The sequence below is a fragment of the Gymnodraco acuticeps genome, unplaced genomic scaffold (genome assembly GCF_902827175.1).
Source record: "Gymnodraco acuticeps unplaced genomic scaffold, fGymAcu1.1, whole genome shotgun sequence".
NCBI classification, from domain to species: Eukaryota; Metazoa; Chordata; class Actinopteri; order Perciformes; family Bathydraconidae; genus Gymnodraco; species Gymnodraco acuticeps.
Genome location: NW_022990511.1, coordinates 97,501 through 114,096, shown reverse-complemented (window position 1 = coordinate 114,096; position 16,596 = coordinate 97,501). Strand labels below are relative to the sequence as shown.

The 16,596-nt window shown below is 39.8% G+C and overlaps 1 protein-coding gene across 1 annotated transcript in view; it reads right to left on the bottom strand.

The window, feature by feature from the left end:
* The window catches only part of LOC117553171 (voltage-dependent T-type calcium channel subunit alpha-1I-like), a gene marked incomplete at its 5' end in the record, with an annotated part of 169,791 nt that overhangs the window by 55,705 nt on the left and 97,490 nt on the right, over window positions 1-16,596 (bottom strand). The window contains 4 exon segments of the mRNA XM_034226998.1: window positions 1,440-1,532; window positions 2,834-3,188; window positions 9,898-10,057; window positions 14,233-14,330. Of these exon segments, the coding sequence (XP_034082889.1) occupies window positions 1,440-1,532; window positions 2,834-3,188; window positions 9,898-10,057; window positions 14,233-14,330 (706 nt within the window).

Below are 16,596 nucleotides of genomic sequence, written 5' to 3'. Positions count from 1 at the left end.
TCAGCTTACAGTATTTGTTCACTTCTGAGAGACTAAATGCAACAAACATGAAGCTTCACTACACATTAGCGGCGATTAAGCATCTAGAAGATAAGGCTATTACTTTGGGGTTTGTTGTAGTAATTGGATATTCGGGCAAAGACTTCTTTGTTCATGCGCCACAAGTAGCAAATTAAGTCAGTTAACAGTTTATATCGAAACTAAATACAAAATGTATCATTATTATTAGGATAATAAATCAGCGAAGTTGTGCTCCTTTAGCTGACTGTTTACCTGCATAAAGCCAAAGCTTGCTTAGACGTGGGCAATGACACTTTTGATGATTAAGTCTTCTTCTGTGTTGTTTCCTACAGATTCTGCATTCATAAGCAGGTATAACAATTAGGATGTAATCAGCAGTTCAATTCATCACAATGTGTGCTTAGCTGGATATGTCTATAACTGTAGTGTTTGGCTCTACAGTCCACAGGCCATGAGATTGTGATCAATTTAGCAGCATTAAAGCCAAGCCAAAGTGATTACACTGTGACACCATGTCTACTATCTTTGGGTGCCAAAAGGTGTTTACACTGGCAATGACAACCTCAGGTCAGACCTGCCAGCGAGGGGAGGGCATTTAAAGCTGCAGTCACAATGCCAATAATCTCCTCAACCTAATAAGGCCAATGTTGTGAGGAAGAGGAGAATGGGGGGAAAGGACTCTTTTGAAGTGCAGGACTCCCACTGCATTACGTTTTTATCACAGTGGATGTGTTTGTGTACTTGATTTGTGTGTTTATTCATTTTCCATTGAATCTTCACTATCATTTCGCATTTCTTTTCTCTCACCTGGTTCCCTCTCCTAAGGTATTTATTGATCCTATTTTCAAGCCTTACAAAGGCCATTATGTCTACTTCTTTTTGTGTTCACCTGCCTGTGGGAAACCACTGGGACTTTTGTTGTACGTGTGCTGCTCAACAGACTGAATTCCAGTTTTACGGGCAGGCAATGGCACGTGAAGAATTAAACAACTTCCATTGTGTCACCCTCTGGCACTGCATGCAAAGAGCTGATCTAGCTCTTGCATACAAGTACATCTCACTTTTGAAAAGTTCTTTAACCGTCTTTCTTTCTCTCCTCTCCTTATTTTGCTATTTATTGCCAAAGTAATATTTACATAACATTGATTTTAGAAAGTTCTATATGCTACTATTGATTTTCACAAGGCTATTAACACTTCCATCTGCTACTCAGGAAATATGCTCATTAAATAAAGTGATGGCAGATGTCAATATATATTGGAAACGTTGGAAGGGATTTTTATCTCAAGATAGTTACAGTTAATTATTTATGTATCCATTATCAGATTACAGTGTACACTCGATGTGTCAGCCTGAAGGGATGAAGTGTACTAATACATAAACAATTAAGAACAATTGTAGCGGTGAATTTGACTTACAATGATGAGTAAAATGAAGTAGATGAAGTTGTAGAAGGAATGGGCATCCATCACATAATACATGATCTCCACCCAGCCCTCCAGAGTGATCACCTATGAGCAAAAATGGTATGGAGTGTTAAAGACAATAAACATCTACAAGTTTACAAGCTCAACCATTTCTTTCTCAGAGCTTTGTTAGCAGTATAATTGCAAACTTTACTTGTGCATCATAGTTCATATTCTATGTTTAAATCTAATGGAATTTGCCAATCAAATAACAGATAATTGCATTATTGCCTAAGTGAAACAAATCAAATACATTACACATAATTTAATCAGCCAAAGAAAACCCACATGTGTTCTGAAGCAACTATTTGATCACTTCAGAATCTAAAAACGTATATTTCTTCAGATTCATCGTATTACAAAAGGGTTGGAAAATACAGAATTGATATGTGAGAATATTGTAGGGTTGACCATTTTTGCTTTTATCAAATATTGTTTACAATGAGATTTTGGTCATCACGGTCAATAATCATCATTAACTTAAATACAATGAATAAGTGTGTAAAGCTAAATAAAGGAAAAGCTAGATAAGTCTAAACAAGTTCCAAATGTAATCAGAGAAAGACAGCATTTATCAGAGATTTAAAATAATAGAGATGCGAAGTCCCTCCCTTTCCGGGGGAGCTCCATGGGACCTTATTTCGGAAAAGGTATGTATTGAAGTCAATGGAGAGAGAAAGATTATCTTTCGATCCCGTTTGAATTGTGCCACGAATTACACATATGATGTTTGTCAATTTAAAAGATACTTTTGCAAGTAAAAAAAATGAAGATGCGTCGTAAACCTGTGAAGTAACACTTTTTTTGTGTGAAACCGCTCAATGAACTACATCTCCCGTCTCGCACCACACACCAAGACGGCCGTCAAGTTGGAACATTTCACTTCTTTCTTTCAGAATGAGGCGGAAAGTATTAAAAGAGCTGAAAATCACTCCAAGCCTGGGCATGTTGAGAGCTGTACATACACACAAGGGGAGTTAGTCGGTTCGTAAGAGCCAGCATGCGGGACCGGGATTCTGGGATTTGTAGTCTTTCTAGTTGCGTATTTTTCATAGTCTTATATTTCAACAGTTTTGTGACAAACTGTGACTTTTTTGACATGGAAATGAGTTTTTAAGATTGCCAAACATCATATGTGTAATTCATGGCACAATTCAAACGGGATCGAAAGATACGTTTTCTCTCTCCATTGACTTCAATACATAATTTTTCCGAAATAAGGTCCCATGGACCGGAAGTAGATGGGTGTGACTTTGCCTCTCTATATTCCCCAGCCCAAATTACAAGCTCAGAAACCCACAGCCTGACCTCACCCTCACCTCATCAGTCTTCACACCCAAACATACCTGGAAAATGACGATCCAGGCGTAGACAATGTTGTCAAAGTTAATGGCATCTTTGTGGGGGTTAGTACTTCCTGTGTGGCACCGAGTGTAATACTGGTTCCAGTTGATGCATAGACCAATTGCTTCACCGGCACCGCTCCCGTTGGCCAGTGGTTCAGGAATCAAGCCCAAACCCTGTCTGTGGAGCGCGTCCTCCCTGTCCAGGCAGCATGTGCGTCCTCCTTCGCGCCTCGCCGGCACATCATTACATGACATGATGCCATTATCAATTGCCAGGGAGCAGATGAAGGGCCGTTCGTCATCCTCCTCTGGCTGGTAGTATGGAGCAGGTAGGGTCATACCTGAAGAGCTGGGGCTGTGACAAGGGAAGGAAATAAGTGTGTTAAAGGTCTCCTATTCTACTCTTTTTCATCAATATATTATGAGTCTCAGATATATACAAAACATGTCTCTGAAGTGTTTGGCTCCAAACACCAAACAGATCTTTGCAGCATCCCATAATCAGCCCTGTTTCAAAAGTGCTGATTCTCTGTCTGTTACTTTAGATGAAAATAAGGAGACCCTCCCCACGCCCCTCTGAGAGATATTTGGTTAAAAATAATAATAATAATAATAATAATAAATCGTTATGACATCATAAAGTAGCCAAAATCTGATCAGCTCATTTTCAGACAGGTTTTTATATAAATGGATCAGGACAAAAAGTGAGCGAATATTTTTTCCTGAAACTTTCAGAAACTCTAGGGGACACATGTTTATGTATAAAAGACAAAAAATAAATAAAATAGGTGACCTTTACGGAATCAAAGATGTATATTCATAATACAGTACATTGTACATATTTTAATACAGGGATTACCACGAGGATTCAGTGAAAGAAGGAGAGGTAAGAGGGAGCAAGAGGAGAGAATGTGGAGACTCAACCAAGTCTGCAGGATAAATGCCTCACTGAGTGGAGAATAAAGTAATGCAAATGATTCTGCATTATATATTCTGTTTATTTCTTCTTCATTCTAACAAGAATAACCGAACAGTGTGAATAGATAAACATGAGCACATATAGTAGAAAGAAGGAGATCAGGAAGCTCCTGACCTAACTAGACTTATACATTAATCAGTATTAAGCTGGAAAGTATATACAGTATGTCTGTTTGAGAGACAAACCTGACCCAGCAATGAACTAGCAAACACAGCCTAAAGCTAATGCAGCGAAACAAAGGCGCGCTGACAGGTGTGGTGAACGGGGGGGGGGTCATGTGTTGGTCGGGCCATGACAGAATGAGTAGCAAGAGGAGAAATCAAGCAGAAGACGTCACCTTCAATGACTAATAGTCCTTTATTTATCAGTGTGCCAGGAAAAGTAGGAATACAATTGCCACTATTAATAGAAAGTTTCACAAAAGCAGACATCTAGTTAGTGAACCGGATCATTTGAATCAATTCTGTATTGATTTTTTGCATTTGGCTTTGCCATCTCAGGGGGTCACTGGATCGTACAGCAGCTAATGTGTTCTTTCTTTCTCATGATTTTTGTTTACTCCTGGTGTGAAGTGTGGACACCAATACGTCCATAGTGAAGACCTGAGAGAAGCCTTAGTGACCGCTCTCCAAACAAGCATAGATGTGTCATAGCATTTATTTAACATATATTTAAACTCTTGCCTTCACCGTATGACAACAAAGTGCATTATTAGCAGTCATCTAGCAAAAAGCGCTTTACAATAGGATGTTTAATGGCAGACCAACACTGTAAAAAAAACAAAACAACAACTTGCAAGTCAAGATTGGATCTCCGTCTTGACAAACAGACTTAACAAGTGAGTTCTTCTTTTAAAACAGGGACAGCTACATAAACTCCTCAGACTGGTACTGTGATAGATCATCGTACGCCACTTTCTGAGATGCAATGTCTTCAGAAGTCTAGGATTTTAATGAGGTCAATGGAGGGGTGCTCTTAAAATGTCCAAATATCTTGTTGGTCTTATTCTGAGACACAGGGCTTTTACTCAATGTGGTATGTCCTAATAAAGAAGCAGTTATATAACCTGCGTCAACGATACAAAAGGAAAATAGTATTTACCAAGCTAACCTATTTACTAGCATATCATTGGATATTAGTATGTTTTGCATGACGTAAAATAAGTAATGTGGAAACTTAGTTTAAAATTCAGCGTTTGTGTGCACTAGCATGAAATCAGGAGGAAAACAGATTATACTTTCATGCAAACGACACATATAACACTCACCGTCAACGAACTGGTTCACCACTTGTAAGTGTCCCTTTTCAGAGAGTGAGTGAGTCAGTAGTGATTGGCTGATTTCTGCTAGACTTAATGACACACATCTCCAAAATCTGAATCTAACTGATTGCCACCATCTGAAGCACCTCATCATTTCCCTCCAAAATCTCTTTTCAAATCCACCTGGGAAATCAGGCTCAACTTCCTTAAAGCGAAAAATGGCTGCCATTGCTACAGTTATGTGTTGATGGGGCTCTAACGAGTGCACACGTTTTATTACAAACAGCAATAAACAGAAGAAGAAAGTGTAAGGCACTCAAAGCATGCTAAGTGTATAGGAAATAAGGCAATATCATTCAACTTAAAACTGCTGCTGAAGCGAATTAAGGAGAAATACAAATAAGAAAACACAAAATGATATAAAAGCAATGCAAAATTCACGGAAAACAATGAGATGGATTTAGGAAAATGAAAAACTAACACTGCTGAACCAATCAGTAAGGCCTATTGCGTTTGAGTGTGTGTTTCTGACAAGACTGTGGGCTAAATGACGGCAGGTGTGACGATGCTCATACTGTGGTCTGGGCTTCGGGAGGACAAAAATAGACCCTCTCTATCAGCAGGCCCATTACTGAACACACACTTTCAGGGTCACTGGACCTTCAGTATTTACTCATTGCACTGTCTTTGTCAGTCTGTCACTGCAGCACTCCTTTTGCTGTCTCTCCCTTTTGTTGTTTTATCCCCGTTTCTCTGTACATACCAGGCTCCTCTGTGAATGCTCTGTATTTTGCAAAGGGGGAGACAATAAGTTATGCACACACCTGCACTAATACAGTTACGTTCAGCCTGCTGCTTATTATGATATGTATAAATACAACTCAAGCTCATGCACACATTTGCATAGAGTACAACCATGCCTTATAAGGCATTGAACCCTTTCACTATAACGTACTTTGTATGTGTTATCTCCTCCTATCATAGTGTTAATCCTCTTGTTTCTTTCTTTCTTCTTCTCTTTTGCTCCCCCCCTCTCTCTCTGATTGTCCCTTCTCCCCATTTTCCACTTACCTCCCAGATTCCTTTCCTAGCCAATTTCCTTGATCCTCCCCCGTCTCACCCTGTCAATAAAGGTTAGATACTGCTGACATATATAGGGCGAGATGATCTCCTTTTACCTCACACACAAATCACACACATGACACACATGCATGCACACTAATTCCAGGATCGATCCAGACAATACCATTGACAACAATGATAGGTATAGCTTACACTGATTTACATGCAATCCAATTGAGGACACAAAACATAAACGTACAAAAATAATGAGAAAGATTATCAGTGGCATTCAAATTGGTGCTAAAGAGAAGGAAGTTAAGAGAGAGAGAGAGTGAAGGGTCCTGTCAGAGTAGTGGAGCATGAATGAAGGCTGTTGCCCCCCCCCCCCTGCCAGTCACTTGGCACTGCTCAGCATGGCACAGCAAAACCTGGCCACACACTGAGAAAACACCTGCCAGTGGAGAGCGAGGCAGAAGGAAGGATCAAGGGTGCACAGCAGCAAAGAAAAGACACAGTTTCCAGCAATCAGATAAAGTGAAGCTCTCAAAGACATGTGAAGGCAGGATTGCATGAAGGAAAGATGTCATAGAAATATATACAATGAGTTTTGAATGGGAGATGCTAATACCAAATGACTGGAGACTTTAAAAAAAGAAGAAAGAATTAAGGTTGAGGCGGAAAGCCAAGAATAAGGCATGAAAAGAGAGAGGTAGGGATCAAAATAGTGAGGGTGTGAAATGTGAATGCTGCACTTGAGTGCGACACTCAGCCCACTCTATCATAACCCCTCAGAACGCTAACGTTAGCCCTTTACTTAGCATAATAGCTCTCAAGTGCTAACACACTACGACCTTCCTAATTAAGTACTCAAGCACCCAGACAAACCTGAATAATATGATACCGAACTGCTTTAAAAATAATAAGAAACAATAGGTCTTTGATTAAATAATGAGCAAAAACCTGATGAACAGGTTACTCAAACTAAATGTTTTCTGAAGCTCCACTAAAACATATTCTGCTGATCAAAATTGTGTCCTTTATTTTGCTTTATCCAAAGTAGTAAAGTCAAGTCTAAGTGAGTCCAGCTAATCCCTCTATTGCCCTATGAAAATAAATGCAGGAAACATTGCGTAAAGTCACTTTGAATTGTGAATTGATTACTTTAGAGGTTGTCGAGGTTAATGTAGCCACTCAAGTTTAAGGTGAGGACAAAGCAGGCAGGACTGTGCCAGCGGGCGGACACGTGTCTCCTTTCATCTGGCTATCAGATTTCTCATTAGTATACGCTATGTCAGCATAACCTGAGACAGAGTGCACAGAACAGTATACATGGCTTGTATACATATTAGCACACCCACAATAAGGACATACGCCTTTTGATCCGGCATACACCAGCTTAAAAACGGAGAGAATGTCATGAAATCCAACACTCCTGAACACTTGTGAATGTCACTCACACACAGACACAGTAGGTGATGCCGTCATGCAGGGTCATGAATATGGAGGCATGCAGCTGGAATCTAATCGTGCTCTCAGAAGCAATACAGGGTAAAACTTTATTTCTTGCTTTGAAGATTGACATAGACACGGAGAAAGACACGCTGAAAGATGGAGTTATTCTAATGTCTGTAGTAAAATATACAAAACATACAGCATATGGTTTAATCCTGTATGAAAACCATGTGAAAGGGGAAACATTTACAGTTAGAGAAGAGTATGTGATCATACACAGACACAGTGGCGAGCCGTGACTTTTATACCTAGGCCCTCTATCGATCATAAATCTATCGATTAGATTTATGATTCGAAAATAATAAAAGTAGGGTAGACATGTGGATATTATCCGGCTGAACAAAACGTGCATTTATCTAACAGTAGTGATGTTACGTATTGCGCCGAGGCTTCGGAGCGTGTGTCGAGTAATGCCCGAAGCTTTTTGTGAAGCTTGTATCGAGGCTTGTATCGTTTTGGGCCAGTGACGTCATCGATGACAAACGAAGTCTCGCTGCCTGTCGATACCATGTGACTGCTTCACGAAGCGATTCAGATCGGTTGAACCGTTGAACCACAACGCTCATATTACCCATGGATGTATAATAAGAACCATATTACCCCTCCTGTACCCGGGCCCGGTGACACGATGGAATCAAGAGAGCTCAGACCCTCACTTATAGAGGTCGGAACATGTCATAAGTATAAATAGATACAAGCATAAATAAATGTAGGAATAAAAACATCAATAAATACAGGAATAAATATGTTGCAGTGTTTTCAGGGAGCTTTAGTGTGTGTGCTGTGGCTCAGTTGGAAAGCAGTTGACTCATGACCGCAGGGTCCCTGGTTCAACGACTGAACAATACGTATTTGTTGTTGTTTATAAAAGCTACAGCTAAATGAGATAATGTAGTTAACAAATGTATTCTTTGATATGGTTTAGCCTTTCTCAGGCTACAACATGGTTAAGTTTATGAATATTATTAAGGAATACAAATCCCTCTTTGCAATGTTTACCAGCCTCCTTAGGCTTTTCAATCACAATCATTTAACTGGAAGAAATACAATATTGTTAACATGAAAATATGATTTAATGTTCGTTGTTTAGAGGTATTCTAAGGCTTTACTCATTGGGAACTCGGTATGAGATAGAGCACACTGTTGAGATGTCCAATCTGCCTGTTTTACACACTTTGACCAACAGGGGGTTTGTGTTCAAATGAAGCCCATGATGAAGCCTCATGAGATGAACCCTTTAGCGAACCAATTGGCTGGAAAGCTTCAAAGCTTCATAAGGCTTCATCTCGCCATCACTATCTAACAGGTTTGTTTTCCACAGACCTTATTTCGAGCTATTTTCCAAAATCCTCTGGAGAAATCCCATTGCTTTCTGTCGAGGGATTCCGAGCGAAGCTTACTTCCGGGGTTTAGGACGCGTCACTGCACCACTTGCATAGACCTCACAGCGGGCGGAACTTGTCATAAAGTCCGCGAAAATAAAGCCCGCCCATTTAGAGGGAAGATATGATTGGTCAATTGTACTGTCATTTGACATTACTCTCTCGTTGAGTTACTGGCCCTCTGTGAATGTAGAGAGGGACCAACAAGCCCTCCCGTCTTCACATAACTCGCAGAGACGACATTTAACCCTTCACATTCCAACAGAAACTGAACAGGCAGATTCGAAGGATTTATTTCTTTGGAAATATTATTTTATATACAATTAAATCAAGTTATTTTGGTAAAACTAATGAAAAATGTAACAACAAAAAAATATAAAAAATAATATTTAAAAAAAAAAAGTTCTAATATCTTAGGCCCTCACAGAGGGCCTAGAGGGCCCTGACGGCTCGCCACATCAGAGATGTTTACGATATATGATTATTTTACAGATTCATAACTGAAATATGTTTTTTCAAATTCACGAGTAAAACACGATGAAAGGGAAAATAATTGGAAGCATTCAGGCGAGGTTTGAGTGCACATTCTCTCTCTCTGTCTCATCCTAACTTTCAATTTGTGGCCGGTCAACTTAATTTTCAAGCCTCCAAAACATTGGCACAACACATCACAGACACACCCACCCACCCACACACCCACACCCACACCCACACCCACACACACACACACACACACACACACACACACACACACACACACACACACACACACACACACACACACACACACACACACACACACACACACACACACACACACACACACACACACACACACACACACACAGATCTGCAGTGTGTAACTCACAGGGTGAAGTTCTCCTCCAGGTAACAGCGGTTCCTCAGTAGCCCCGCCCACAGCTGCACGCCGATGATACCGAAGATGAAGAAGACGAAGAAGCACAGCAGCAGCACGTTGCCCAGCATGGGCAGAGTGTCGAGCAGCAGGTTCACCAGGATACGCATACCTGTGTTTCAGAAAATTAATCAATCAATCGTCAAGGATTATCTCTGGCTTATACCGTAATCAAGGATATTTGCATATAGATTGCTTTGTTGCACAACTTCTCTTCTGTATGTAGGACGCTACTGTAAGTCTTTTTACATTAAACGGCATAGGCTACTACTGAAAAACTACAATGAAGGCCTCATTCATTTTAAGCTACTAAATGTTTCTACTAATATGTTTAGCAGGAACTCATTTGCTTCTTTCTCTTACCACACAAAGCGAGGTAGTGGATGGTTGATTTGCCAAATGTTGATTTAAATCCTGAATCCAACATGTGGTAATATTAAGCCTACTGAAAAAACATTGTTTAAGGTTGGAAAAATCCTGTTTTGGGTTAAATATTTAAGTAAGCCTCAAATCATTCTTGACTCTTTTTATATTTAAGCAAGCATGGCATCATTAACTCACATTTAACATGTTCTATGATACAGTATATATTGTATAATATAATATTGTATAATATTGTACAATTACAATTGTATTATTGTAATATTGTATATTGTATTGTATAATATATATAATATATATATTGTATAATATTGTATAGTATAATATTGTATATATATATTGTCCTGTGAATATTTTGGGACTTTCCAGATATATTTGCTAAAAACATTTATATGCTGATATAAGGTGAATCAGAGTAGTATTACATTCCCTTTTGAATATATTTGCTGTTACAATTAAGCAATTTAATGGAATTTGTCTGACACACCCACTACAGCCTTTCAAATTATTCTAATGACAGCAGACTGACTTGAAAACAGATACAGTATGACGTCCACCTTGTGAACACACATGCTAATGAGGCTACAGGAGGTCTTATTCATAATTAGATGAACCCTAATTGCAGAAATAAATGCCTGTCCCCTGTCGACCCTGTCCCCTGTGGATGGGTCTGTCCTGCAGTGATGACATATTGAGATATAATGACAGCTGATTGGACTGGGATGAGAGACCGAGGTGAGATGAGATCACAGCCACCCCTTACTGACACCTGAGGGAGGTGTGTGTGTTTTGGTGTTACTATGAGTGTGATTATATGTGTGTATGCCTCTAATTATCTGACATGTGTGTGTTTGTTTCATTGCCATGCTGGGATTTGTGAATAACAACTCAACAGTAGGTTAATGTGTCATCAACATAACAGTGCATCTAAACTGCCAACAGCCTGAATGACAGGAGAGAAGCTGAGAGAGAGAGAGAGAGAGAGAGAGAGAGAGAGAGAAGGTGAGGACGAGAGAGATAGATCGTTGATGATGATTTACACACATGTAGACAATATTTACAAGACTGCAAATGTATGACGTCAATGCACCACACAGACCATAAACGCTGTGTAAACAAATAATGGCATAAGAAAAGTCCCCCCATTCCCTCAAGTGCTAATCAATCTGTATAGTCAAGTGATTATGTGATTGTTCAAAATGTGTGAGCTAGTGTTTAGATACACATTTTTCACAAGTTAACCTACAGTAAAGTGTGCAGATGCATGTGTAGAATTGGTTGATTTTAATACAAGTTGTTAATAAAGTATTTCAATCAATGTAAAGTGTGGTCAAAGTTGCAGCTTTTGCTAAACTTTTGGAATAATGTCAAGATCAAGCCTGCCTTTGGCCAAGAAAAGATAACGTTCAACAATGACACAAAGACATGAAATGTTTGTGTCAGTTCTGAGTTGGAAAGCAATAAAGCAATAAAACAGAAATGTAGGAATCCATGAACATTTTAGAACAGATTATTCTTGAGGCGAGTTCGTACTCATCTTCCTCCTCGGGCTAATTTGTCTCGTCAACTGGTATTAAATGGAGAGCAGTAGCGTCTCTGGTGCGTTTGTCTCTGGTGCGTTTGTCTCTGGTGCGTTTGTCTCTAGTGCGTATGTGTCTCTTGTGGCGGCTGCAGGCGAGTCTAAATGTGTTTGTTCCCCAGGGTCCATGTCATTAGGCCACTGTTCCATTAGGCCTAATTGTGTGGAGAGAGAAATAGACGAATGGAGGGGGGGGGGGACAAGAATAAGTCAAAGCCCAAGGGTGGGAGCTTAAGAAGAACGGAGTATCTACAAGAAAAACAAAAAGGTGCATGCAAACAAAACACAAATAATAGAGAGAAAAGCAACAAATCAAATTTTGTCCCAGCTTTTTATGCTTTTCCCCTCCTTTTTTTGGCTCCTTCGCCACCTTCCTCCATCTCTCTGATTCCTGCTGTTTCACGATAAAGATGGACGCCTCCCCTTGCGCCATAATGGAAACACATTTACAGCTGTATGCCTGTGCTATTTACTAAACCAGTAGAGTTCTCTTTTCATCCTCCTACAGTAACACTAGTTTATGAAGTGTTTTGTCTTTCCCACTCCAATTCTGTCTAGCACTCCTACTATCTGACACCCTTTCCACCAAAAAACAAGTCTAACACAACAGCACAGCACTATTATCTATCATTTTGTTGGAGGGTTACAAATTGAGGTGTGTGAGGGGTCATGATGTGCTAGTGCTCCCTGTGTATCTGTGGGCTAAATAATCACCCAACAACACAAGGTACACATAGCTTTATCCCCATGCTTCCAAGCCATAATGGGATCACTGATACTGGAGGAAATCACACAGTCATGCTTACTGATCTTAACGTAAACAATAAATGATGATGCACAAGCAACAACAGTTATATGAATAGGTATACATAACATAAACTATGAGTAGGCTTGTGCAAACAAACACTATATCTATATCAACTATGCATATGCTAACAAACCCACATATCTGGAGGTTTATGCTATAATGCATAATCATCTCTAGAATCTGTGCACTCCCTAAAACACTATGCCCACTCTACTCTCTTCTTATAAAACCCCCTAAGGTTTAGTGCCGTTTTTATTCGTATATCCAATGCGCTGTTGTTTTGGCTGTGAGCAGGTTCTTAGCAGGTTCTTAGGTCCTGAAAGACAGCTTAAATGTGTGAAAAATGTAAATCTATCAGACACTGAAGACAGACTCTCTTTTCAGATAATCACACTGAATAGAATCTCCCATGATTGGACATTTACGTGGGGAGCAAAAATCTGTTGTATTTGTTCGAGGTGGAGAAAAAGCTATGATTGTGTAACTGAAGTAAAATGAGTACGTAAAATAGTTAGCTTTAGTTGTTGGCTTGTGAAAATACAACAAAGACAGCTGAGCTTGTGGACTAAAGGGTTGGAACAGCCCAAACAAGACGACACACAGAGAGCCAGAGAGCATCTAAAAGCAGACCCAAACACATCCACTCTAAATGGTCCTTTCTCTCCCTCACATGTGCTGTAAAAGGTTTTTTTCATTTTTGTACAGAATCTGTTCCCAAGGCCCAAACTGAATCAGACTATAAGCTACATCTGCTGTGGACTCATGTCATGATTGTTAAGAAAGACACTTCAGTTACCTAAAGATATTGATGAAGAGTTTCAAGTTGCTTTGTTTGGCCAATTGACCTTTATAAGAAATGGATTGCACGAAAGTTTTCTATTTAAAACTGAAAAAGAACAAAACATAAGCAATTCAGTTAAATAAAAAAAGTATTAAATCACATAAATGATATTGTTTTTGTATCAAAAACTTTACAAACTGCATTATCACAATTAGCATGAGGCGCTAATGCTTTGCTCACTACTAAAGTGTTGGAACTAAGTGATGAGACAAGTCTGAACCTAGCTTGTGAAGGCTAATTGGTGCTTAAAATGATTCAAAGCTGCCTGTTAGGGCAGCAGGACAGCAAAATCAATAGGAGTGGGAACGTTGATTCCAAGAACACAGTTTTAGATGTGAGGAACAGGGTTATGGTCACGGACTGATCAGTGGAGCAGCATTAATAGATGGTTTGTAAATCTGATAAAGCTGTGACTCAGGGCCCGAGCGGGCCGCGTGATTCAGCATAAGATGAATGTTTAATGAGCCCCGTGGGGTACAGGTGGCATACGGGTGCACAAAGAAACCAGAGATGTAATACATATACATGAATTTCCATGCAGATGCGTTTGTGCCTAATTGGAACTGACAGACTCACAGTAAGAGAAACTACAAGCACAAACTCCCAAAAAATCATAGTCATATGAAAGCAAAGTTTGCCTCGCAGAAGTACACAGACAAAAACTTGAAATGTTCTTACTTGGCACTCTGTTGATGGCTTTGAGGGGCCGAAGGACCCGCACTGTCCGAATAGCCGAAAGGTTGATGTTCTGCAGGTCCAGAGAGTACTCTACCATCCTGCATAAACAGACAGAGAGAGAAGCAGAGGTGGGAGAACATCATTGAAGCTTTCTGTAGTTCTGTGAGCTTCTGGTGTACAATATGACAAAAGGGATTACCAGCTAGAGCAAAGAGGCCTCCTCTCATGATTTAACATCAATGGTCATTCTTTGATCTGGTCTCACCTGCCCCCTCTCGGAGCTGTGTGAGCTTCAACAGTATGGGAAATGTGTGTACCGCAAAGAGCGTGGCAACACTCAAGAAAGAGTGTTGGGGGGGGATAAAGTGACAAAGCATCAAAAGGGGAAGAGAACATGAAAGGGAGGTGAGGAAGAGAAAGAGGGAGCGGGAAAAGATGGATTCATTCTATTCTAAGTGTTGCCTGCAGGATGTTGTGGCTCAGTCAGAGCCTGGCATCTGTTAACAAGTCATTGCCACAGCATGGCTAAGCTGTTTGTGCCCCCAAACCCAAACCACTTTCACAGGAGAATAGCCACGGTGTGCCATGTATGTGTGCGTGTGTGCGTGTGTTAAATCCTGATGTCTACGTTTTAATGTAGTACATGTTTGTTATCAAAAACAGAGAGGTATTTATTTTTGTTGAGATAGTGAATGACTTTACCCAGCATACTGTCATGTGTTTTAAATGAGAGCCAAGAGGACACTGTGTGCATGTAGTACAAACATACACTGTGTTATGTAATAGTTTCTAAGTGTGGCTGTGGGTAGAATTGATGTCCCCAGGGCTACAACAGTGTTGGGACAGCTTGATATCAACAGCAGCAGCACCACAAGCTAATAACACCCATAGCACACCCACTGGCTTTAACAAAACAAGCCAAGCTCGCTGTCTCTCACATAGACGTATGAACCTTGTCATATTCGATAATGTTATACTTTATTAATCCCACAGGGACGTTCTTTCCTTTTGCCCTTCACCATGGCACAGAGTCACCAGCAGCATAACAGCCGAGCTGGGGTTTGAGCTGCAGTACAGCTGACAGGCAGCCGTAGAAACATCTCATCATTTATTCAAATGCATGTGAAATAAATATATTTATATATATATATTATATTATCAGTATCACATTTTATGGTTAAATTATTATGCCTTTTGGACTTGGGGCAACAGTCAAATTGTGATTTTGTACTATAACAATAACAATCCCCAGACCTTAAACAGATACATAATCGTCACCAGGATGTAGAGGCCGTCGCAGACCTTTTCTTTTACCCACTATTGATAAAACGTTTTACTAGAGCACCCAATTTTTCATCAATCTATGCTCTCGAAATGCACCCGACTGATGCATTTAACCATCACATTTACAAAAAATCAGATGCACCCACCACAGACTCACATAATCCTGTGAAAAACACTATACTCTATATTGCAATATACAATTAGGTATAACATAAAATAACAGCTTTATTGAAGGTTCTGTTCAGCACTAAATTATACTTTCTGGTGTTAATTAAATTAACATTTTGTTTCCTTACCTCTCCTTGCATGTCATTGACCTCACGCCCAAACTCATAACTTTATAGGCCCCCATCCCGGTGTTGTTGAGTACAAAAATGCCACACAGCAGCTTCAGGAAAATGTCACAGTTTAGGAAAGAGCCTTACAGCTGTTTGGGGGCAGGGTCTTCCAGCTAGATAAAGTGGTGTTATAAAAACATTACAGTATCCGTACTCCCCTCTAATGATTTGATGTGGGCTGCTTAGAGAATGTATTACATGTCAAATTAAATAATTACAACATACATGTCCTTTCTTTAGTGAGCTTAAGGGCACAAATAAAGACTTCAATGTTCTAAATGTTGCTTGCTTAAGTTACAGGGTGATAAATAAACTATTAGATGGATGACTACCAAAGCGCATAAACAATTGCACAAGTGAGCACATGTATTGTTTGTTAGTGACCCAATTGCATCTGCATGTGAGGGGAGAGTGTGTGTGTGTGTGTGTGTGTGTATGTGTGTATGTGTGTCTGTGTGTGCTCTATTGCTGTACCCATCAAACAGGCCGCTGTGTTTGGGAGGGTAATTAGTGGACCACCGGAAGCGTCCTTTTTATGATTGTTCTCTATTTTTCCCATTCCTTTTTTGCTTGTGACGCATTCATCTCATTCATGCTTTCATGTGACTGGTGTTTGTTTTGATATCGATATGAAATGCAGAGCTTCAGGGGAAACCCAGAGTAGACCTTATGATAAGTATTCAGAAGCACATTTAAAGTGAGAGAACAAATATATTTCAATTGTAAAATGTGACTTCACTGT